At 42.6% G+C, this 26443-nt stretch overlaps 1 protein-coding gene across 5 annotated transcripts in view; it reads right to left on the bottom strand.

Annotated features, from left to right (window-relative positions):
* The window catches only part of DPP6 (dipeptidyl peptidase like 6), a 544191-nt gene that overhangs the window by 246644 nt on the left and 271104 nt on the right, over positions 1–26443 (bottom strand). The window contains exon 1 of one of the 5 annotated variants that reach the window (XM_048324070.1): positions 413–801. The exons of the other annotated variants lie outside the window; for them this stretch is intronic. Coding sequence (XP_048180027.1) covers positions 413–469 — 57 coding nt within the window. The 5' untranslated portion in view covers positions 470–801. Of the gene's footprint in view, positions 1–412; positions 802–26443 lie in introns of those variants that run through there. 5 annotated transcript variants of the gene reach the window in all.

The following is a 26443-nucleotide window of genomic DNA, read 5'->3' as shown; positions in this document are numbered from 1 at the left end:
CCCACTTTTACAATTTTATTTCTATCCACAGAGGGGCTTTTAAATACCCTTGCCCCCTTCCTCCAGTGAGAAGGGGCCTCCATCCCAACATCCTTCCCCCTTCTCCCAGCACCCATGTAAGGAACAAGTTACAGAACAAACCTCTATAGCCTTCAGCAAGAGGTACAGGCTGTTAAAAATAGCACAATTTCAGCTTCTCCCCCAAGTCTCTACACACACCGAAAAAGCAGACCTTGAACCCAGCTACACAGCACTTTCCTCCTGCCACTGACTGGTGACTCAGTTGACAATTTTAAGAACGCACACCAAAAAGATTTAAAAAAAAAAAAGAAATCATAATAATCATACAATAAACACAAAGCTACACAATGCAAATCTGTATCTGCTTGAAATTGAGGAAAATAAGCATTACCTGGTCTTGCTGTTGGGCTTGTTTCCCTGATGCATTTTGCTCCTTGGCTGTAGTCATGCTCACCTATTTGTGCCCACTGCAGTGGCAAACAGGATTTTACTCTCTGTGTGTGTGTGCGTGTGTGTAAGCTGGTCTGTGTGTTCAGACATACACGCACACACACGCACACACACAAAGACTGAAGGGATACGGATGAGTAACTAGTCCATCACTCAATCACCAGCTGAGAAATTTCCCACCCCCACAAAAAGAAATAAATAAAAATGCAATGTAAAAAAGCACTAGTCTGGCTGTCTTCCCCCTTGAGCCTCTAAAATAAAAGCAGAAGCAGGAGCAGAGAGAAGGATGCTGTGGGGGCTTCTTCAATTAGCAACAGCCTCTGCAATCGTCACAGAAACAATGATAACTGCTTGGCAACCAGCAACTGGCAGCTCGGAGCCGGAGGCAGCGATGTGGTCCTCGCTCCCCACCTCCACGGCGGCCGCCCGCGCCTTGCGCATGCACCGGCTGCCTCGGCGCTCGCTGTGCGGCTCGCTGGGATGTGCACAGCCGGCTCTCATCCCCCAGCCAGGAGCGGCGGCCAGCGGGGCCGCTGCCCCATCCCGCATCGCCGCTGCCCCATCCCGCATCCCGCGGCGCTCCTGGCCGGCGCGCTCTTGTCTTCTCCCAACTTGCCGAGGCTCCGGCGCCGTCAGTCGCGGCTCTGGGGCAGAGCCGTGTCAAGGGCAGCCGCTGCCCCGCTGCGAGCGCACGTTTGCAGGATGCAGCGCGCTCCCAGGGAAGCGGGTTCGCAGCCGTGGGATGCGGGGAGCACCGACGCTGTCCGGGGAGCTGCCCCCTCACTGCCGAAGGGTGAAACGTGCCCCCAGCCTCCCCCAGCCCCCTCCGTGTCCCTGGTGTGACGGGGGCCACCGTGCACGTCTGCTGTGGTGGCTGCCATGTAGGTCACGTTGCAGGGTGACACACGAGCACGCGTTGCCTGCTCCGCGCCGCGCTGCCGTAGCTCGCTCCCTGCAGCTTCTCTGCCACAGCAGAGATCTCTCCAACACATCAGAGCTGTCAAACGGGCCTTCCGAGCCCGCTCGCCCACCTTGCTGCCAGCACGGGGTGACACGGGCTGTGCCTGAGCACGAGGCACAGAGCAAGTGCCACGCTCCAGGAAGGGCACCGCACATGGCTGGACAAAACTTAGGGCAGCGTGGAGGTTATTCAGTATTTGCTTGGGACTGATGCGAGCCCTCACTCACCCCAACACCAGGTGACACAAAACTGCCACGCTGCTGCTCCTCCCATCCTCACCTCCCACCCAGCGCACCCAGGATGGAGCCCAGAGCTGTCCTCAGTGCTGTAGCGCTGTGTAAAGGTGAATGTTTTCTCACTCACGTGATGCTGAGATCTCTGCTGAGTCTGCGGATAACCAGCTAAGGAAAGGGAACATCAGACTGTTTATCTGACAAGGAAGTGATTATGCCTCATTTGATCCTCAATTTTACAGCACAGATTTATTATACAAGGTCACATTCACCAATACCATTACGGTCAATGTCTCCTTACACCTGGGATAATCTTGATCCTTGGTTCAGGGACACATCAATGGCAGGCCAAGTTTTCCTAAAGACATCTACAAGCCACCACTCAGACTCCCTAAGCATTTCTGCATTTTCACCATTACATTCCCAGAAGTTCATAGAAACCATGAAGTAAAAGATCTACAACACGGAATTGTGCTGGTAGCAAACAAGACAACCTTGCCTTGTCCCAGGTGCCACAATCCAGGCAACAGTTCATTAAAAAGAAAAGTGAATAGCACCTAACACAAAATAATAATTTGCATTTAAATCTATCAGCCTGTGTTGATTTCATGCTGGGTTATACTCTGACACAGTCCTAGCTTACACTGCAGTTCCAACTCTTTAGTCCCCATAGTTTAAGTCACAATATTTTCTGTATGTTTATAGTGAGGTTATTGCTCAAAAATTTTTCCCCAGCCATCAGAACAGAATTGTTTTCAAGGTTTTATATAAGTGGATCAGTTTGAATTTTCCAATTGGCTTGGTCTACTTTTCTACCTGTTGTGAGTGGTAATGAAGGCTTGCTTTACTCCACACTTCTACTATTTTTCTTTCCAAGAGGAATTCAAATGTAACAAAACTGTATTTGGAATTGGTGTGTTGGTTTGGGTTTTATTTTTTTTTTTTTTTGTTGTTGTGGAGTTGTTGTTTAGTTGGTTGGGGGTTTTTTTATGTACATGCTGGAAATTTCTGCAAAAAAATGAATCTCTTTTTAAAACATGGGCCATTCACTGTGTCCCTGACCCCTGAGTACTTGCACTGGCAATCCCTGAACTTAATTGCACTGCATGCCCTCCCCATGCAGATTCAATTCTTTTACAGTTAATAACTTAAAACACACTGTTTTTCACTGTTTTTCTGGAAATGGCCACTCTCCCTTACAATGTAGATTTTTTTTCCACTAAGCTTGTTGTTGGACACCTAAGAAGTTAATTGTGCTAATTAGTCCAGCAGTTAGCTATGCAAATGCATGTGGCTGAGCCTCATTACATGGTGCATTAGGAAGCTGCTGTTCTGACTGGCTCTCCCAGTGCCTAGCACAGCTACCCCAGTGTTCCTGAAATGCCTGGCGGTACCTCCTTGCCACCCCTGACCAGCGCAGGGTGTCTCATCCCCTCAGATGGCCACCAGCTGCTCACTGCCTGCAGGATATGGCAGCAGGGGCAGTGACATCCCCTCAAGCTCTCTGTCACCCTCCTGCATTGATCAAAGGGGTTCTGAGGTTGCCAGACACCTCCTGGGGTGACACTGGAGGAGGAAGTAGTGGCCATTGCCATTCAGAAATGCTCATTAGTCACAGGCAGAGAATAATCTCCTCTCACATTAGCAGGGCTGAGGCCATCCTTCCTGACCTCTGAGCTATGTTAGGTACCAATGCTATCGCTTGGCTGAGTCATCACTGATGAAAGATTAATACACCCCTATCAAAGGACAGGAATCTGTATCTGCCAAACCTGGCAGGCACAAGGATGGGTCCCAGACACTCCTATTTAGGGCATGGCAGGAGGCATTGGCAGACAAGGGCCCTGGGAGTACGACCTTCCAATCCATCCCTCCCCACAGCATCCCAGCTGATCACAAGGATACAAGGAGCTGGTTGTTCCTCCCTGCCAGGGTCAAATACACACCAGGCTTTTCACCCCCTACTACCCATCATTGCATCAGGTTTGTCTCCACTCCCTCCCCGTGCCGTGTGAGAGGTCTGTTTCCAGACCCTGCCGCAAAAACTGCATTCCCATGGTGAGCAGCCTCCATCAATCCATGTAGTCCACGCTGTGCCACCACTGGGACAGCTCAGGAGCCCCACTATGAGCACAGACACCTCTCCTCACTAACCAAGATGTACATTCAAAATGCCAGCTACAAGCACATGAATGCCATCCCCATGCTTGACAGCAATTATTTCCTCAGCCACCACACCAGGACAGACAGCCAACTCTCTCCCATCAGGAGAGGAACCAGCAACAGGTGAAAGGAGCTGTTCCCAGCTTCTCAACTCATCTTCACCCAGGGTGCTTATTTCAACACAATCATGCAGCACTGCAGTCATACAGATAATTTTTAATTACCTTGTAACGAATTAGTCACACATGTCCTAGAGCATTTTCTGTTAGAAGGAAAGTGCTTCATTCTCCTGAGACTGGCAGAAACAAGATTATGGTCTGGGATCATTCTTTAAATTCTCCTTGGAGTTCACAAAGTCACCACAAAACTTCCTGCTCAAAGATTGTTGAAAACCTTGAACACTGCAAATAGAAATAATTGTTCCAGTGGCTCTGGAGGACAAGGTGGAACAAAAGCTCAAACTGTCATCACCACAAAGCTTGTGAACTTTTAGGAGCTAAAGCACAGAAACCTTTGTTTATGATGATGCATTACAGCAATGCATGATAGTAAAAGGAGCAGTTTGTTACTGCTCCCAAACATTTTTAAGCAGATCAGGATACAAGACCATCCTTGATTCTGCCCTTCTGTGGAGGTACAGGTGTCTGGATGCAGAGCAGCTCCTTCATGGAAAGCAGCAAAGGGCTCTCAGCAGTCAGTGCAGAGCATTCCTATTCCCTGTGTGTTACAAAGGCCAGATCCAACAGCAGCCTGTGCTCAGTGAGCCCTCCAGCTGCACACATCTGTTCCAGGGAGCACAGACTAAGAGCAGTGAGAAGCCTGCAGCAGCAGCAGGTACAGTTATTGGATGCAGAACCCTTGTGCTCCATTGAAACCTGGGGTTCTGTACCACACTGGGTTATTTATTCCCCTTTCATTGCCACATCAAGGAAGTTGAAGCCAGTGGGCAAAGTGGGTAGAAATTAACTCTACTTGGGTAACCACACCTTTGAACAATCTGCTAATGTTCTCCCTGCTCGAGATAATGACCAGATCCCATGGAGAGCTACGTAGCTGAATTTTTTTGTGGGTCTAAGCCATTAGTACTGTTAGTATCTGGGGTGCAGTAATGTGTTACCTCCAGCAGAACACATCACACAATCTCATTTCGTACATCCAGCCCCTCTGAGCTTCACGCTCACTGACAGTTCCTACTAGTTTGGCTGATTTGCTCTCAGTTCAGGAAGGACACAAGGCCCAGGAAAGCACATGGCAAGAGAAAAATTTACTCATAGGTATGTTACAGAGGAAAAGTCCTAAGGGCTACAGGTTTTTAAGAAAGTTATGTAGGTAGTAGATGTTTTAAAGACAACTCAGGAAGACAGATGGACTCTGCCAGCACAGGCATCCACTATGAGATGAGCCTTAAAAAGGTTGCAGACATGTATTTTATCATTCAGACATTTAAAATGTGGGTCAACACAGGATGCAAGGGGAACAGTGCTCAGTGTGCATTGGTGCTGCTTTCCAGGCCACAGAGGCAGAGGGGACACCAGGCTGGCAGCTTCCTGTGTGAGAAGGTCTCCCTGAACAATGTTCTTCTAAGACCAGCAGCATACTCCAAAAAAGGTAAAGCCACTCAATCCCCAAGACTGATAAAATGCCTTTGCAACTGTCCTATTTGTTGCCCCACCATTCCAATTTTCCTAGAGAAATTCTAAGAGGAACAAGAGGGAAAGGTCCATAAAAATCAAGATGTCCATGGTCCTGAACATGTGCCAGGGCATGCTGGTGACCAGTTACCACTCCTCAAGTCCCAGTGCCAACATCTCATCCACACAAAAAAGCAGTGGCACAGCCCCTCTCCCTCTGGACCTGTATGGCTCAGATGCAGTGGGTCAGAGGGGGGTGTGTCCTCCTCTGCAGATCCTTCTGGAGGTCAAGGACTCCTCATTTAGCTGATGCCAGAGCACAACAGAGAGCTGTAAACCCATGAGGGCTGCATGGCTAGAAACACTTTTTACAGGAGTATATGGTTTAGATGCTTCAGAAGCACCCAGATATTCTGGCTGTTCATTCTGGAGATTTCTGTTCTGTGCTCATCTGAATAAGCTTTGGAGAGGGAGAATTTAATTTTTTTTTGTTCTGAAAGCACAGTTTGTGCCCTGCCCCTCTCCAAGAATGTGACAACAGTAATATCACGTTATTACACAGCAACATCCCCAGTAGGAATGTGGAATTGGAAACACTTAGATGGGAGATCAGCTGACATCAGCCCTACTCCTACGAAGGCTGCAGAGCATCTCTATTGCCTACACACCATCCCTAGCCCTGCTTCTCATAATAGTTCCTGTTAGAAGACCATAAAAATGCTTTAGTCTTGTTCCAAGTTAATCCCTAGCTTTGGCAAGATTTCTCCATTTGTCAAAAGGCATCCCAAAACTAATTTTATTATAAAAGAAAGTAAGGATATGCATTAATTAGCGTTATCTTTCATCAGCCCTGCTATGGTTGCCCCTCTCTGGCTGTCTCCAACATGTTGATTCTACCAAGGGTTAGTCATGGGAGAGTCTCTATGTCCAGAGGAATTTTCAGAGGCTCCACTGAGGACCCCTCTGTCTTGGGGATCCACTCAGATGATTTTTCAGATTTCAAAGGTTCTGTGAAAGGACTAGAGGCAATAACAGATTATGAATATAGTTACAGTTAAAAATACATCACATTTCCATTACCCATGACCAAAATCATTAAGAAAGCAATCTGGTGTGCTATTTTCATTTAACAGATCAAATCCAGTTTATTTAGTCAATGCCATTAATTAGTTATTTGCATAAATATCTGTTCCTACAGGGGATACACTTCAAAATGTTCCCACCAGCATGAGAACTCCTGCTATCTGAGACAGCAGGTACATGGCAGCAGGGGACACAGAGACAATGGGCATTGCAAGAACGACTTGTTTGTCTGCATAATAGTCCTGTGGTGTTGCTACTATTTGTCCATTACCAAAGCCTCACTAAGTTCCCTTCTTTTTTTTTTTTTTTTTAATCTTGAACATGAGAAGGTGGTTTAGAATTATTATAATAGGTTTGTTTGAAGCACTGTATTCTGCTGCTTCCCATTTCTCTCTCCCGCTCCGAGTTCCAGGACCCCACAGTTCATGGTAAACAAATAAGACAACACGGGGATGCAAGCTGTGAAGAAGTCTGCTCTTTCATGCACAGCTAGAGCTGTTTTGCATAGCACTTTCCTGCCTAAATTGGAGCGTGACTCTGGGGAACACAGCAGGTACTTGTGCCCTTCTCAGTTCTGGATTCCGTACCCACTTTGGTTTGCCTACCCCAAAGATCAAGTGTGTGTTCTGACAGTCAGACTTTTCTGTTGAAGTAGCTACTGTTCAAAAACATTACTTTTAATCCACTGTGGGGTTATTTTTTGAGTCAGTGTATATATTTTAATACATCATCCCAATCTCAAAGGCAGGGGATGAGCAGTGCCACAATTGTTTGACGCTGTGTTATCCCTGCGTGGAATACAGACCCTGTCGCTGGCTTTTCTCTGCCTGCTCCTGCTGGTGTGACCTTGGCAGCTGCAATGCAACAGATGCCTCTTTCTCACTTGTTTATCTGTGTGAGAGAGGCTTCTGAGGCCCCAACTTCAGTGCCAGCTGTGAATGGTCTCCAAATTGTTTTTTCAGAGTTTGCCTCCTCACAGTCTGGCTTAGTATTCCTGCTCCCTGTGCTCTTAGGGATCAATATTCAGTGACATTTTCCCCCCACACCTCCTGGTTATTTCTAGGTAGCAGCTGAATTACTTCCTTATTGACTCAGAATGTGTTCTTTTTAACTGTTGTTTTAGGAGTGGAAGAATTTATTTCTTTGCTCCTTACCTTTATTTTTTTTATTTCATTAAACATAAATTTTACAGAATAGCCACAACATATATTTTGCAACTGAAATATCCATGTCAGATGTAAAAGACATCACCAGTGATGAGAAAATACCCCCCCCCCCAATCACTGTCAAACAGAGAATCCCCATCTTCACAACAGCTGCAAACATATTAGGCTATTTAGCAGCCTACTGCTTGGAAAAGAGAGAGCCTCATCTTCATTTTTAGCTCCAAAGTGATTTATAGGATGAATAAATGATCTGCATGTAAGATGATGACTGGTTTAAATGTAAATGTTGTGAAAGGCTTCTTGTGTAAGCGCATACATTGCCTGAGAGATCCTCGTACATAAAAGCCACAGCTGGAGCAAGTGGCTTTTTAAGCATTTGTTTTATGAAGTACACTTTTCATTGCAATGGTTGTTATTTTTCATTTACTTTTATATCAGCTTTAACAAAAAAGAAAAAGAGAGGAAAAAATACCTGTACTTTCAATATGAGCCATACACTTTCAATAGTGATGCAAAATACTGACACTGTTAAATGGATGCATAAAACATACATTCATCTTATGGATGCTGCACACTTGAAAGTTACACTGTGACAGCTTCTGAGGTCTCACAGGGGATGAAGGCATAAAGACCAAACAGCCTCGGTCTCTGAACATAAAACTTGACACGTGGCTCCATCAGATCCTACAGGCTGGGCAGGCTGAGCCCAGCTTTAGGCATTTGGAGAGGATCCCCTCGAGACTGTCATCACCTGTGGCAGAGGGTGTGACCACTTGGCCCTGAGGAGTGGCGACTCATTGAACACCATGTTAGCCTCATAACTTCTCTCAGATATTCCCAAACAACACCAAGAGGTGCAAGGATTTCACCTCTGCCACCTGCACTGGTGTTTTCCCTGGTGTTCTCTGCCTCCCCAACATGCTCACGGGAGCTGGATGGGTTGTGGGGGTCACTACCCTCAGCTTCTGGTGGGGGCTATGATTGCTGTGAGGGTTTGTATGCTGGTGTGTTTTTTATCAAGCGTTTCTAGGTCTCTTGGGATTAAATCTGTTATGGTAAGCATATGTTGCTGCATTCCTGCTAGCTCTGTGGTAGATAAGCTTTTCCACCAAACTAAAATAACCTCCTCAAGAGACTGAACAATGAAAACACTGCCAACACTTGTCTTCTCTAAAAGAGGCACAAAGGGACCCAAAGCCCTTCCTGTCTGCTTCATGTCTTTATTTTTGGAGAAGGCAATCCCACAATGTTTTCAGATTCCTATGCTCAAGTCTGAAGGTGGAAGGAAGAGGAAGAAAACAACACTTGGGCAAAACTCCACTAAGCAGATAAAACAAGTAAAACACAGAGTCATGTCACCTCACTCACTTTCCCCCTCTGTGCCTCAGTACCCACCCTACATTCACCTTTCTGGACTGCAGGTCTTGCACAGTACATGTACTATCCCAGAGGGCAGACAAAACATGTTACTGGAATGTTGAATGCCCTCTAGTGGAAATGCAATTCATGGAAAATGGGCCAACTGGAAAGGCCTACCCAGAACCCCTGACACAGAGGTAAAAGTGTGTGTTTGCTAAAATAGATGAAGGAGATGAACAGAATTGGCTTATTAATACTGCAACCTCAGTAGTTGCTTCTATTGTGAGGAAACAAGAACAATGCCTTGCTCTAATTTTTTTAAAAAACAGCAGTTTTGATGTGCCATTTGTACCACCTTAGAGAGCTTTCATTTTCAGAAGCATGCTAGTACTACATCATTGTTTTAAGTGCCTCAGAGAGGTACTCTTCAGCTCTGAGGATACTGCACCAGACCAGATCCCCAGCTCACTTGTAGACAGATGACACAGTAAAGAAAGTGGAAACCTTACAGCATGATGTACAAACACATACAATACATAACTGCCTGAATACAAACCTAAACAGAATTCAAATAATGTAGTGGTGAAGTCCTGTTCTCATGTATTTATTTGATTTACCTGTAACATAAGAAAATTAATGCAGAAGAGATGCATGATGTCTATAAATCCTATACCTCTTACAGGAGAGCAGCAGGGCTCTGAGCACAGCAAAAGACCTCTGAAAGGGGTTAAGACATCCTTTATTTAGCATTGATAATGTTCATTAATTACAGAGACTTAGCAGGTGTTCAGCAATGCCACCTTGGGCACTCAGGCAGAGCTGGAGCAAGGGCAGATTGCACAGCCCCTGATGCCCTGCAGGCAGATGGGGTGTGAAACCCTCACATCTCTCCTGGAAATGACAAAGGGTGCCTCAAACTTGCCCCCACTGTCCCTACTGGAAACAGGGACGAGTCTTCAAAAAGCTGTGACAGTCAGTGGCAAAAGATCAGCAGCAGCAGCAGAGGTGGGATGTCCAAAATGTACAGGGAGCATAAAAATGTCTCTTGCCAAGACTACTCCCTGTGCCTTGCCATCTGAGATGTTTGTTCCTTCGCGGTCTGACAGCCAGGCTGAGGCACAGGGAATGGATCTGGAGGTCTGAGTGTTGCTGTCGGGTCCTGGGAGTGCTGAGCAGCATTCACTGAGGGACTGAGGACCTCTGCTTAACAAAAAATTGTGACTCAGTATTACTTTGAGATTGCCCCAACACAGTTTACAGAGCTTCATTCTTTTTTATGAATATGAAAAAACCACATTACAGCCTCCCCAAAACACTGCACAGATACTCTGATGTATTTAATCACGACTTCCTACACACATCCCAAAACAAGAAACACATCTTTTCTATAACACTCACTAGTGAGTTTGTCTCCAACGCAGTTTTTTCCCCACATTATTGTTTGATATGGTATCTGTGACCTTTCCATTTTACCATATTCTGAAGACAGCAAAGAATAAATAATGACACAAACATTTCAAAGTAGCCTACAGCTGTGAGCCTCTGAATTCTTGCACAAAAAAAGATTGGTGATTTCATTTAGTTTAGAAAATAGCACAAAGAAGGGAATTTGAGATATTTTGAGACTTACAGAAAGTTCCATAACATGGTTACACAAAGCTATGCAGGAATGTGGACTTTTCCTTTCTCCCTTAGGAAATCACACAAGTATGAAACGTGAGCTAGAGTAAACAAGAGTGAGCCATTTTCTTGTCACAAATAATGAATGCATGTCTCATTTACATACCTCTCAAATTGCATGTAGCTGCACATATGAAATAGGCCCATCATTTGCACACACATAAAAATCAGATACAGGTCCTGCATGTGACTGCCTGCATATGCTGTAATACAGCACCAAACTCCACAGAGACAAAAGCTGAGCCCACTCCTTTTCCAGCTGTCGGTCCAGCTTGCTGTCATCCTATCCTGGTTACAAGATGAGATGCAGAAGGACCTAAAACCCATCCACCAAGGCAGTAGGAGATCAATACCATGTGCTCAGATCAGGCTTTGCTGTAAACAGCGTGTTCTGAAAAGCCCTGGGTCATTGCCCAACTCTACCTGTGAAATATCTGCAATATGTTACATTTGGAAAGCTCACAAAGTTTCACTTTCATACCTGAATTCACGCTGGAAAAAAAGTTGCATCGCCCATCACTGCATTCTCTGTTGAGCAAATCAGAATTTTGAAACAAGGAGGGGGAGATTTCATCAGTCCTGAGAACACTATCAGCCTTTTATTGCAAATATTACCCAAAGACAGCTTTTTGGACATATTTTCCAGGGATAATAAGGCAGCTTAGGGCTTATATTTATTCATGGAATCAGCAGTCTTTTCATTTCTATTGTTCATCTCTGTAGATCAAGACTTCTGCTGGTGTGGGAAGTGACTGCAAGATGGGATGTTTAGAGGCTTAAGCTGCAAGAGCCTGAAATAATGGAAATAGAACTTGGCCAGCAGAAAAAAAAAATAAAAAAAAATTCCCTCCGCCTTATAGAGCAATCCAGAGCACTGAGTTAACTAATTCTCACTTTGAGTTGTAGTTTGGTGACACCAGAACAAGCAGTAGCTACTCTGAAAGGAATAATATGAGGAGAAAACGTAAGAGATTGATGGTCAATGTATCTGAGCTGGACATGAGAGGGAAACTCCTGTACAGAACTTTAACAGACATCATTCTTCAGAAGTACCTGGCCTGGTCACTTCACCCCTTCCAGCAGCCAAAGAGAAGTCAAAGTACATGGGAAAATTCTAACCAACAGATCAGGCTTTTAATTATGTCCAGAAATGAAGCAAAGAGACAAGCTTTCCAAAATAGATAAATCTATTTTCAACATTTCCCCCTGCTTCACAGATGCCAGAGACTGGCTGCATGTGATTAAAAGCTACAAAAATAGCAGTTACAGTCTTGCAAGGATGCTTTCAATTGGTGTTTTCTTTCAACTGATTTCACTTCAGACAGTATTGGCAGCAGAATGCCATAGAGCTGATTAAACAGTTCATCTTAACCATTAAGTACCAGCCTGAGACTGTTGGTTCATCTATGTGGTAGTGGTAGAAGGCAAATAAATATTCACTTACAGTCCATCCAGCACTGCATTTTAATACTTTCTTATCGAGTGGTTCATTAGGATGGCATGAATTGTAATAAAATAAACCCTTTTGTATCAGATTGTTAAATAAACTCTGCAGTATCACGTTCCTTGATACAGATACATTCTCTAGCAACACAGAGGATTCAGACAGTTCCCTTAGAGAAACCTGTTCTAAGAATTTAATTTTCTCCCCAATAACAATATAGTTTTTTAACAGAAGTTTACACAAACACAGATGGTAGAATAAACCCTTATGGTACAGGTAGGCCTTTGCTGAAAGAGCAGAGCTCACACTGAATTGTGGAACATGATACCAGAACATCTCTTCACTTTGACTTTCCTTCCATGAGGAAAAGGGGTAGTTAATTTGTTTGGGATGAATCCTTTTTTGGGATACAGAAACTTAAGTATATTCATCAGATTTTGCGCAGTAAATGAGGGTTCAATTTCTATAATCAGAGGTAATTGATTGCATAAAAGGCTGATAGAGCTTCCATCCTGGCAAAGTGCTGTGCATCTTCTTCTCCCAGGCAATGAAGCCCCTTGATGTTACTCTGGCTCTGTGAAGTGGCTCCAAGTGGCTGTAAGTGTAAGGCACATCAATTTTGAAGCCTCCTTACGTAGCCAGAGAAGTGCAATGCCAACACAGTATAAATGAACACCCATTTTTTGTGTGCTGAAGTCAAAACCAAAAAAGCGCCTATCATAGAATAGTCCTGTAGCATAGTTGCATACAAGCAATACAGCCAACATACAAGAAGATCACTGTAATACCATTTTTTTATATACATTACTGGTATTACAACAGCACCAAGGAGCTGCACAGCTGGGGGTTCTCTGTGCTTTGGGCTGCAGAAACTTCCAACAGAACAGACGCTGCAGAAAATGCCTTGCAGTTCCAAGAAGAATATTCTGTCTGCCACCTGCCCAGCCACTGCTGCCTGTTCCTGAAGAGACCATTTTTACTACCAGTGGCTTTCTCTCTCCCCATAGGACAGATATTTCTTTTTCCAGTACTTGCTTCTGAGGCACCCTGTTAAAAGACTCTGTGTGTGCAGTACTGCATGTCTGCACCCTTCCTGGATACAGAAAACTTGAATGGTTCACATTCAGTAGCTTCCAGTAACACCTCCATTTGGATTGAGAGAAGATTTAAAATATGCAGTTCCCTGCACAGGTCCTCCTGAGCTGAGGTTTGACAGAACCTCCACCAAACTCAACGTTCTGTTTCTACTTTCAGTGCTGGCCTTGGACACCAAGACCACAACCTTACGGGGGGCTGAGACCTGGGCTTTAGCCTGCAGCCCAGAATTACCAAAATATGCAGTTTTGTGCTAAGTATCAAGAGGTAATTCAAAGTACAGGGCTTTTTTCCTTTCATACAGTGCACATCTAAAGTCATTCATGAATGAGACTCCTGATCCTACCCAGTGGGACGTGGTGGCATATTTATAGTCCAGAATCCATTACAGTTAATACTGCACTATTTACACTCATCTGCCATAAATCTAGTACTGTTGTTATGGCTGTCCTGCTTAATGTACTCTAGGAATGCTCTTCAAGCCAGTATCAATTATATTTGCAAATAAAGTAATGCTTTGGGTTAAACAAAGTGAAAACATTCTTCCTCTGAGAAATTTAGTACTTTGTATCTGCATCTATTCCAAGTGAATCTTGTGTTTTATTCAATTAAGCACCACAGATGACAACAACAATCTAGAAAACATTAAATGAAAACATCGATTCTGCAATAATAACGTTGGATGAGCCATGAACTGCTACCAATACCATAATCACCATGCATCGAACTCAATTACAACTTCTAAATAATCCTTTTATTTCACAGTAATTATTTAATGTTATTTTCAACTCATTTATCACTGGCATTTGCACCAAGCTGTCTCTAATTTAAAAGCTGGTATTTCGTGACCTCAGTCTAAATACCTGGTGCATAAATTACCGGGTAGCACAAAGCTTATAGAATGTGTTTTCATCCTCTTCCTCTTTGACATTACTGTTTTCAAGATTAGATTGTGCAGGCACATCAAGCCACATGCTTTGCACCAAATCTAGACATTCATTTTTCTTTGTATTTTGCAACCCAACAGGTCCCTGATGATGGTCTGGACTGGCCAGGCTTGAGCCTTGCTGAACTTACAGGAGTTTGCAAAGGGAAGGTCTTTGACACCCTTCCTTTCTGTATTAAAAAGAGACCCAACAAAACCCCAGTAAAAGCCCAGATCCAGAGGTTTGCAAATGAGATACAGGGATAAAGAATTTCCAGCCTAAACCCCTGTGCCATCATGGACTTTGATACAACACAAACTTTTTGCAATAATGTCTCATAATGGGTGAGACTTTATCAGACAACCAACCCAGCCTCAGTACAATGGTTTAAAAGGCAATACCAATTCTCATTATACCCCACAGCACTGCCCTTAAAACATCACTTTTCCCTTACAGGAGTCTTTCCAGCAACCTTCTTTATAATTGTGTTAATTATCAGCATCAATTTCCATTTCTAAGAGGAGCAGCAGATGCCTGTCAACATTTACAAGGCAAACTGGCAATAATTGTTTTCCCCACTATGGAAACTCCATCAGTGCTGGGGTGATATGAGGCACAGCAAGACCTAATGATAAGTTAGTCAGACACTAAGGAATAGCACCAGCCTGCCTTTTCCAGGATTCCCTTCAGCTGTCTATCCCTTACTCAGGACTAAAATACATTTGCAAAGAGGGGAAGTATTTATGATAAAGGGTAGTGCAGACAAGCATGTTTGGAGAGGTTGCTAGAAGGTACAACTAAATCTTCAGGAAAGACTGATGTGTGGAAATTTCTTTAAAGTCCTCACATAGGGAGGCATGTGAGACACCCAAATTCCATTAAAAAAGAATAAAAAAAATCAATTTCTGGCCTTCCTGAGGAAAGGGGAAAGTTTGACTTCATTAACACAAAGTGCAAAACCCAGTAGAGAGATAAAGAGGCCTGAAAATACATTTCCTTTTAAAATGCCAGTACTCTTTTTTCTTTCTTTTAAATGCTGATATGTTTTTCTTTTTAGTATGGATTATTACTTTTTGCACATTCAGGTCTGACAGTACAGCAGCTCGTTCACCTAAACATTTAGCAAACTTGACAATATTTAGCTCTAATAACTTCAAAGCCTGAGAGAGCACAGGAACATCATCATTTCACGCATCAGAACTGTTTAAGAACAGATACAAAGTACTGCTCACAAGCCGTAACAGAAACAATACTGCCCCAGCAATAAAACCACAGAATGGAAAAATCATGGAAATATTACCCATTTTTGAGTTCCATGGAAAAAAGAACAAAAGCAAAGTGAACAGGATTTTGGTCATGCTGATTTCACTAGAGACACTCTAAAGGAAAAATAGCAGTTTAATGCAGGGTAATGAAATTATACATTTTACATTTTCTTCTCAGCTGGAAGAAGACCCCCTGGTCAAAAATGAATTTTAACTAGTTTCCAATATGTAAAATTTAAAGGCTTTTTTTATTTTTGTAGTTAGTTGTGCTGTCATTATCCATGATAAAGTGATACTAAATGGCATGAGTGTATCAGTCTGCCAAATGTTGTAATAAAATTGGAGCCTGCAAGTGCAGCCACCTTATATGTGAGGCCATTTCTGATTGAAGGATAAGTTTGCAGCAGGAAGCAAGATCAAAACCACAAAACACATTACATTGGATCAAGCTAATGATAGTTTAGTAAAGGTTGTATTATGACAGCCAGAATCAGCCAGATTAAAATGCAAAAATACTTTCACAAACCTGCTTGAAGGCACAAATTTTCTGTTAAATTATTAGTAGGCCTTCCAAAAGCTCTTTTTATATATTTCTAACCTTTATGCTGATAATCGTGAATGCTTTTTGTTCATGCAAACACAGGAGCACACAGAAGACCTGACTAGAAATACAAGTGAGTGAATTCAATGTGTAGAAAACATAATTAATTCCAGAAAGTGTAAAAACCAGGAAGGATGCTGTACTTCCAGCTTAGCTTTTATCTTCATCCCCAATATTTAAAATATAACGTCAGTTGTGGAGTTGGACTATCCCTCCTAAAAGGTGCTCCTGCTAATCAGAACAACAGCAGTACTTTTAATTTTGATGTTTCCATATTCTTCCCTAACCTGTAAGACTTCTTCTCTCATCTCCTTTTGTGGCAACAAGTTCCATGTGTGAAAATAAAGTCTGTGTATTCAATTTGAACTCAAATGTTAGAAATGTCAGACTTACAGCTTGTTCAGAAGCTTTTGTTTTCTCTTCCCTGGATTAAGCTTTGCAGCAGGACTTCCAGAAACACAGGGAAATATTTGGGGGAGTAGGTAAGGAAAACTATTTAACAGGAGGCTGGGTGGGAAATCTCATTGCTCTGGTTTCTGCTACCCTGGTTTCTTCCTCCCTGTAGCTTCTTGTGCATCAGTTCATCAATGATCCTGATGAACATTTGCATGCAAGAAAGAGGAAAAGATGTCCTGATATTCTGTTAAGTCCCATCCCCTTCCTTCGTCCTCTTCCACTGTGAGAGAAAAGGGCTCCAAAATTGAGGATTCCTGGCATGACACTTGCCTTCACTGGGCTGGATCTGGCCCACAGCTTGACACTTGTAGAGCCTTTTGTCACACTTTGATGTCCTCCTTGTGGTCTCCTTTCCAAAACTAAATAATACCACTGTTTAAGAATTCTCCTGTGAGTAAGACTTACTCAAGCCTCAAAACACACTCATCAGAAACATACTCATCAGCCATCTCTGAGCCCAGCCCTGCATGCAGCACACCCAGTGAAGCCACAGTGCTTACTCATATGATTATATTTATATAATTACATTATAATTACCCTCTGTATTATCCTCTGTCCCATTTTTTATGCATTTCGACATCTTGTTTGCATTTTGTTAATTCCCTTTTTTTTTTTCTGAGTCCTGCTAAGCTCCTGGCCTCAGTGATGTATTGTGGTGATGTAGCTCCAGAGGTGCACTGTCATCCAAGCAATTACTGTTGTCCATTATCAACTAATTTCCATTGTCTGTAGGAAAACTCAAGGTCACACTATGGCACTGCAGCTTTGGGCTGATCACCCAAAAGACTGTGCCACTAATAATTACTATTTAAATGCTAGAACAGATGAATAGCAAACACATTAAGAGTCGTTCAGCTATGAAGATTATGCTGGAGGAGGAGATTACGACAACGCTGGATCCCTGAAGGTGCTGAGTACTTACAATTCCTGTTTGCATTCCTGCTGAGTCAGTGCAAGAGGTTGGTCTGGGATGGTAGAATGCAGCACAGGTGCATTCTAAGGGACGTGTGCTCCCTTTACACCCTGGGACAGATCCCACTTTGAATAAAAATCTCACCTGCAAGAGACCTGCTACTGCTTTTTCAGTCTGCAAAAGAAGATAAGACACCCCTAGAAATAAATTCACCCCTAGACTGAAAAGTGGGGAGGAGTAAAAGCTCACCCCTTTGCACATCTACTCCTGCCTCACAAGGACACAGAGGTTCAGTGTAATAGTGACCTATATCACTTTGAAAGGTGAGGAGACAAGGAGAACATCACACACAGGAAAGGGATGGACAGCTGCCCATTGCTGCTGCTTTGGGAGCTCCCATCTCCAACCAGGAGAAGGAATCCTCTTTGGGGAAGGAGCCCAGCACAGAGGGAAACGTTAAAACCATCACACTGCATTCTTCGTCTTCTCACAAATATTTCCTGACATCCCATTTGGCTGTGCTGGAAACAGTCTAGCTTGCCATCATTAATACTTTATGAGGCCAATCTCACATGAGGCTGACAGAGCTGATCTCCTCTGAATCAGAATCGTGCCTGAGGGGCAGCCCCTGCCAACGGTGGACACAATGTATTACACGGTCTAGACTTGCACAGCCTTGAATGGCTTGTGGTGGTTCTGCCCCTCACTGTACCTGTACTTTGGCACAAGAAAGTACAAGATTTCCCTCTTTTTCCTCTACATTTTAAGTCTAAAGCTCAAAACAAGAAAAATGTTGCACGAGGATGTCTAACCTGATGCAAATAGATCGCGCACAATGTGTGTTTGCTCTTTGGGTCTCTGTTATCCCTCTGCAGTGTTACTGACACTATTTGTTCTCCCTGAGCGAATTTTTAGTCATTTTCAGGAGATAATGTGCATTTATTAAGCAGATCGATATTTTGCATGCTATGCTTTCAGAAAAGTCAGATAAATTATGGACTTTGCTTGACATTTGTCTTCTGGCACAATAACATGTTTCAGAAAGTCAAGTGAATTTATAAGCCAAGAACTCCCTTTTCCTAAGTCCAAGCAAAATATCCTCTATCAGTCATATTCTTACCAAACTGTTGCTTTGGCACTGGATTTTTCATGAGCATTGATTATATATAGCAACTATATTAGCCATGCTGCCCAATCCTCTCCAACCACCCCATCCTTGGAGATGGATCAAAAAAATATCTGCCAAAGCTTTCAATTCCACTTGCTACTTCCATCTCAGTTCTCAGATGCACCTCATCTGCATCCCATGCTTTGACAATTTTTAACAGCTCTAATTGCCTAACTATCTGCTCTGGCATAATCATAAAACCTTTTAGCATTTCATATTGCCCCCAGGAAAACATATTCTAGTCTCTGATATGACCTTCAGTTTTTTCTCTAAATACTAATGGCACAGGACTCATGGAGGCTTTTTGCAATGACAATCTCATCTGTCATTCTCTACTCATGTCTCTTAATGCCCTCATCGACCTCAGCATTCCTACATTATTTCTGTGATATTTAAGGACATTGCTGCTGTTTACCCATAAGCCAGTTACTAACAGGCCCAGCTGAATTTTTCAATATATTTTTCTATTTTTTATGCAGTTTTTTTAAAGGAAAATCGTAATTAAGCATTCCCTCAATCTCTTTATACACATGCACACAAATTTGCATTTGGGAATAGGTTTTGGATGTGTTCTAGTTTAGATAGGTAACTTTCTTTATTCAAACCTCCAGCACGTTGGGACACTCACAAAAGGAAAAGAAAAAAAAAATTGAAAATAAAATGTCTAAGTTTTTAAATCCATATCTTTGAGGGTTTGATATATCTGATCCTTGAATTCGTCTCTATTTCCAGAGGGCTGAAATGCTGGAGGGAACCTGCTCTCAGCAGAGACTCTTAGGGCCAGAGTCTCATTCCTGCTAAGCTTCCTCCCTTGCTACTCTTTTCAGGACAATGTAAGGGGAATTAAAATAAATTAAAATAAGAATGAGGATGACACCCCTTATCCTTTATACCATCTTTCTCAGAAATCCAGCTTTTCCCTAGTGTTTTCCCACCACATATTACCCACTTTTCTAAGCACCAGGCTGAACTATCCGTCACATGTGGTCAGCTCAAATGCCTTATAGCTGGTGACAATTTTCCCATGCTTAAATGCATTTTCTCATACATCTTCCCTTTTGCCATGTTGGTGCCTCTGTTTCCTCTGCTGAAACCCCATAGGCTGTTCTGTCCTTTAGGTTAATCAGCCAATCCAGGACATTTCAATTCAGTCTCACTAACCAGTCCTCCTTCATCTTCACTACTGGTTTTATGTATAATCAAATATCTCTTTGGTAGTAAGGCACACAGACAAGTAGCAATCAAACAGAGAGGGAAGATTTCTGTGTCCCACATGTGTCTGAGAGGTTCCTTGAACAGTCCAAATTCAGTCCAATTGAGTTTTTTGGGAGTAGTATCACACAGAATCATAGAATGGCTTGCATTGGAAGGGACCTTAAAGGGCATCCAGTTCCACCCCCTTCCATGGGCAGGGACACCTTCCACTAGACCAGGTTGCTCAAAGCCCCATCCAACCTGGCCTTGAACGTTTTCAGAGATGCAGATTTCTTCTTCGTTTCTAATCAAAATCTACCCTTCTTCACCATAAAGCCACTCCTCCTTGTCTTATTACTTCATGCCCTTGTAGAAGGTCCTTTTACAGCTTCTCTTGCAGGCCCCCTTTTAGGTACAAGGCATATCAGTCTACTTTTCTCATAAAATGCCCTCAACTAGGCCAAGTTTATTTAAGCATCTTCCCTTCCTCCCCTCCACCCAAACACATTAATTTGTGTTATGCAGAGATGAAGTTAACTTCATTATCTGTGTTTATAATCTCTATGTCCTTTTGTAGTCTTTTTCTTTCCTGCCTATTACTCACAGTTCCTCCCTATACAGCACCACACACAAATTCATTAACAGACTGTTTACTCCCTCTTCAGGATCATTAAATGGAGATGCTAAATGAGAGCTGACCTAACACAGACAGCTGCACTAAACATTTCCTTGTAAACAGAGACTTTGCCATTTATCAAAAACTTTGTACTAATTTTCGGTCCACACAAAGTTTTTTATATTGAGGCAATTTCTAAAAGTTTTCATATTTAGACTTGACCCATTATTTTACCCTGTCAAAAGTTAATAAAAAAAGGCTGTTAACTCAAACCCAAGAGTTCTTAAAGACATTAAACTGATTTTTGAGGAAACACTCCAAATTATGAAAGGCTGAATACATCTATGGGGTCTATGAACATCTATGAAACAAAACTGGAAATCCTTGGTGCTCGTCAGTTGGAGAGAGTGCATGTAGGGCACCAGCCACAGTCAGCCCTGGGCTGCTGAAGGACGCATATCAATTGGAAAGAGCCCAGAAGAGGCTTACAGTTTTCCAAAACCACATCGTGTCTGAGGAGAATCTTGAAAGAATTCAGATGGTTTAATTTAGAGAGGCAGAGGCTGAGGAGATGTAACATCTCTCAGGAATGGTGTGGGTATAATTAAACTCGCCTTTGGACAAAAGGGTGAACTAGATGACCTTTAGAGATCCTTTCCATTCCTATTTTCTCTGATGCGTTGATTGCGTAGGTCGTCTGCCCAAATTCCCTACAGACATCAGCCATCACAGCCAGAAGCCCTGCAGCCCTGAGCCTTGCATTCTACACCCCAAATGCATCCACGGCTTCTCTGGGATTGCATCTCCCCTCAGACCCCACAGCAGAGGCATTGGATGCTCAGTGTCCTGCCAAATATGCATTTCAGGGGTCAGAAATTCAGCAAGGACTGTAAGAAGGGTAAACTCTGGAACTGCTGCACCTCAGGACACAAGGTCATGGGGAAACTCTCCCATGGTGCATCAGAGAAGATCTCAGCTCTGGATGCTCCCCTGGGACACTCAGACCAAGGCAGGAAGACACCCATCAGCCAGAAAATCCCTTTGGTATGATAGGTCTGGATGGCCCGGTAAGGACAGGGAAGCTGCTGGCAGTGTTGCTGTCTGTTAAATCATTCAGTCTGCCCTTCTCTGGAGCAGGAAATCCTTCAAGTCCTGCTGCAGTTATCTTATTGGCATTTTTCACAGCTCTAACCACCCTCTTGGCCTTTCTAATGAAGAGATACTCAGCACAATTTATTACAAGAGATCACTTGCATCAAAGCACTTGTCTCTAGTCTTTATTTCTGATAATAGAGAAAAATATTTTCCCTCTATTTTTCTTTTCCTTAACAAACAAGGACATGAATCATTCCCCACTTATCACTTCTTAACTATCACACTTGGTCTCCACAAACCTTTCCTAGCCACTTCCAAAATGCTGGCTAGTGAACACATAGCTTCCTACATCCATCCCCATCTCCAAAAAAGCTGGTTTTTAGCGCTCCATCATTTGTGAATTTGTATCATCTATTTACAAATATAAATACTTTAAATGCAATAAGGCTGACATATTTTCCTGCATGCTCATAGACTTCAGATTAAATCTGCTGCTTAATTAATTTGCACTCAGAGTGCCCATCTCTCCTTCCCTCTGACCAATGCTTCTGCTCTGGTTTGTGCTCCCTGCTGCACTCACCACATCCTCCTCTGCTTCCCTGGGGTTATTAATTGCTCCTTTTTCCCAGCATTTCCCAGCTTACAGCTGGACAAAACTTCTCAGATTTAGAAAAAATTGTCAGCACAGGCATTTGGAAGGAGGGATATTTGGTTTTAATCAGGCACTTTCAGTAACTTTATGCATCTCTCCTGTTTGATCATCAAAAGGGAAAAGCTACCTGTGTTTTCTTTAAAAAAGCTCTGTTTGAGGGCTGGTTGTGTAATACAGCCCAGAGGGGAGATAAAACTCTTGGTGAAACACACAAAATCTTTTCTTTGATCACAGAGGTCCATGTAAACCTTTTCCTTTCATTCCCTCTGCTCATTTATGTACAAAACACGCTCTCACCCCACACCCTTCAGCTCCTTGCAGCTCTCCTCCTGCCCTGGCTCGATGCAGAACCTCACCCCCCCAGTGTCCCCAGGCCAGGCAAGTCACCCCACATTTCAAAGGAAAAGGTGAGATTATTGCCAGCTTTCCATTCTCCCCAGCATTTTGGTTCCTGCTGACCCAGACAGCCCAGAGCCTCCCCCACTTTCTGCTGCTGGGAAGGCAGACAGGCTCCTAAGGCACCAGGGGAGTTGAATTCACTGCAAAAATACATCCCTTACAACACCCTGCTGGCTGCTAATGACAGTATAGCTCCCTCCACCACCAAAAACCAGAGATGAGTATATGCAAAAAGATGATTGTGTCAAGCCTCAAACAGAGCAATGTTTCTTGTTGTCTCCTTTCCCACCTGCAGCCAGGCATTACTGGCTCTGAGCTAGTGGAGCATTAGTAAAGGAGGTTAGATCAGCAATTACCACCTGTGAGAAGCGACCCACATATAGGAAAACACAAGCATTGAATAATTACAGACATAAGGCAATGGATGTAGGAGTAACCTGTGCCAATTTTGCAGGGAGAAGGCGAGGCAGATACTCCCTTTTGCTTGGAAAAGAAACAGAAAAAAAATTAGTCATGCTTTTTTTTTACTACCCAACAATGTGCAAAATAATGCCCATTCCTATTCTAAACCATTGTTCCCTGCTGGAGAAGCAGGGATCCTGGACCAGCCACACCTCAGTGCTGCCATGATGTTAAAGTCCATGGAGAGCAGGATGAGTTCCCGCCAATCATGGGCTGGACACTGCCCAACCAGACTTCCCATGGCCTCAAAAGCTGATGATCAACCCCTGCCAGAGCCTCACACAGTGTTTATGAGCTACCACAGGAAACACAAGGAAAGAAATCACATTTGGTATTCAAAGGTATGGCTAAGACCACTGTGGAGATTTTGGCAACTGCCCTTATCCCATATGACATATGTATATGTGTGTGTGTGTGTATACACATTTATAAATATGCATATATATATACATACACACACTTTATACGTGAAATTTTCTGCGTTCTGTTGAGTTATGCTACAGATTGTTTGTACATCTATGTACAACAGCTCGATGTGCCATCTGTACAAATTTCTGCTGCATCCATGGCTACAGCCTGGCTGTCCTCTACACCAGGTATCACTTTAATTAAATGCTAACACTCAGAAATGGCTGAGCAAGTGTCTGAACAACCAGGCAGCAAAACCAAGCAAGGAGAAAGAGAATGGATTATCCAGATCCCAACACACAGCAGACAATTTACTAGATTTTATTTTTCTGCGGTAAAAATACTGCACTTCATAAAATTACTTGAGTTACAGGAAATGAAACAGATGAAAGAATCAGCCCCAGTCTTGAATATAGTTGGGTAATATCTTAGATGAAATCAATTTGCACAGACAGTGAAAAATGAAGAATGGGATTATAATGGATTATAATAGTACAAGATTTTGATGTTTTGTGTAAATGTTTTTGGTATTTTTGTTCCTCATGAGAGATATTTAATGGCAACTGCTTAAAATCTATAAAATGCAGTACTTAGGAGCACCATGGAGCTGCCTTGAAGTGAAATTGCATGCAGAGGATAAATACATGTTCAGCAGCAGGAGGACTACTAACAGAAAAAAACAGTATTAAAGCATTTCTGTCCTAACACTTTAACACTTCAAGTCCCAGGTGAAATCTTACTTTATCAGGCACAAAATTCATGTAATACCCAACCCAAAGCAAAGTAACTTGTGGAGCAGAAAAAAATGCTGGCATATAATTAAAATGTTGATTGTCTAGCAGAGTATTACAGAGAGAAGTACTCAGCCCTGTAAATCCTGGAAAACATCATTATAACTCAGAAAATTTCATTACCCCTTACATCTGTCCAGCATCTTTTCCTTCAACCATTCACGAGCATCAGAGTTTTGCCTAGTGCACAGGAAAATACATCTACATCCAGAAATGTAAACAGGGGGGGAAGCACCCAAAAGATTTTACATTAGAAGGAGAATTGTCTCCTCCTTGCCAGGAAAAGTCTCTTTCTGAATCAGGCAGCTCAACACACTGAGACCTTTCCAGGCTCAGGATAACCTCAAACCTGACACCACCATTCTGGCCTCTCCAGTGAGTCTTGTTTGGAGATAAAAACAGGCTGCAATACTGCATGTTCTCTTTCCCAAGGCAAACGAAATGAAAATTTTAAACAAAATCCAAGTGATCTGAAGTGGACAGAGCTGTTAAAAAAACAAACCAAGATTCTGTTCAACACATAAAATAGCAAAAAACAAAGCACTTGCTTTCTTTATAACCTCAGCTTGAGCGCTCTTAATTTAAAATCTCATCAGCATAATCTTCTCTCTTTTAAAGAGAGGAAACTAGTGCCCAGTGCTGACTTATGGTCACTAGAACATATTATCCTTACTTAGCTGTGGCTCTACTTGCCACTATATAAATCTCATAGACCAGTTTGGTTATTCACACCACTGAGCTCTGACAGGTAATAACACAAATACTGCTTTGGGTCCTAATGATATTTTGCCGTGGATTCTAAGAAAGTGCTTGTCTTATTAGATGGCAAGAGTGGTTTCTTGAGTTTGGATTCTATATAAAAACTAACACATGAACAGGGCAAAGAAAAATATTATTTATAATCCTAAATACCATACCATTCCCCAAAGTGACAAGATCAATATTGCAGCTTGGCACTTGCTATAGTGACAGATGGTGCTATTAAAATACTGAGCATAGCTTTTCTTCAGAAAAAAAAAAAATAAGCCAGGACATTATATGTTGTCCTCATCCAATTTGAATTTTAGGTTACTAAAAAATGGTAAAAGAAGAAAAAAAAAAAAAAGAAGTAAAAAACACTTACATGTTCCTCTTTCAAATATAACAAAGCAGTAAAAAGCACTATTATATCCTTTTTGGAAGAGAGAAGTGAGGGATGCTTGCAGCATTGTAAAGACTTTCAGAAAAGAGTTTTTATTATGTTCCCAACTGTATTTTGCACTAATTTCACCAGGGCCTTTTCATTTTTAACACAAGTACAAGAACAGATGAGGTTGGGAAGATAACTGATGTCTTTGTGAAGAGCTCCATCCTGTCTGCTGGGAGCCTTTTGCAAAACACACCTGAGAAAGCTCGGGTAAGTATCAGTTGTTTCCCAGTTCCCCAGATACTCCAAAAGAAGATTAGTTTAGGCACTTACAAAGGGTCAGCACTGCAGAGCTCATTGTGCTGCTGAAGAACCTCCCAGCTGAAATCCTCTAAGGCTCAAAGCCATCTGCAAATACTTTTGCAATCAAGATTACTCATTGATAGAAAGTTCTCCATTTTTATTTCTACCTATTAAAATTTCCAATTTGTTTTAATTACCTCCCCTCATCCCCATCTCTACTGTTTAATTCTCTGTTGTGAATTTCTCAGAGTTGAAACAATTGGCTTTGCTCCAGTTATTTATTTATCTGCTCATTTAGATACTTGTGCTTAGGCGAAGAGGAAGCATTGAATGTGGAATTAGGAATTTTTTTTGTATTAGCTATGGTTCTGCAGAAGATTTTCTGTGTAGACCTAGACATGACCTTTCCTTTCTTGTGCTCTTTTAAACTGGTAGCTTTGCTCAAGCAAGTTATGTTCATTATCTTCTTCTCATTACATTCTTTCCATTCTCAAGGAATTCTGCCATCTAGGTGATTCAGAAATACCTTTTTCTTTTTTATTAATAAAGAAGTGACTGGATAAAGAAGTAATTCCCAGAGTGAGGAAAAAAAAAATCTTCCTGTTGGGAACTATCTTTTGCCAGGTGCCTGTGTTTTGGGTAAGTGAGCATCTTGAGCAACTGGACAATTTCATTTACTCTCTACAGAGCACATGGAAACTCCTCTAAATTTGTCTCCACAGTGTGTCCACTCAGTCAAATGCTGGATTCTTCATAAAAGTGTTTCTGTGGGTTTCCACGCT

This window comes from Corvus hawaiiensis, chromosome 1, assembly GCF_020740725.1.
Source record: "Corvus hawaiiensis isolate bCorHaw1 chromosome 1, bCorHaw1.pri.cur, whole genome shotgun sequence".
In the NCBI taxonomy this organism is placed as follows: Eukaryota; Metazoa; Chordata; class Aves; order Passeriformes; family Corvidae; genus Corvus; species Corvus hawaiiensis.
Note: the sequence above shows the minus strand (reverse complement) of the source record. Positions and strands in the feature narration are given on the sequence as shown.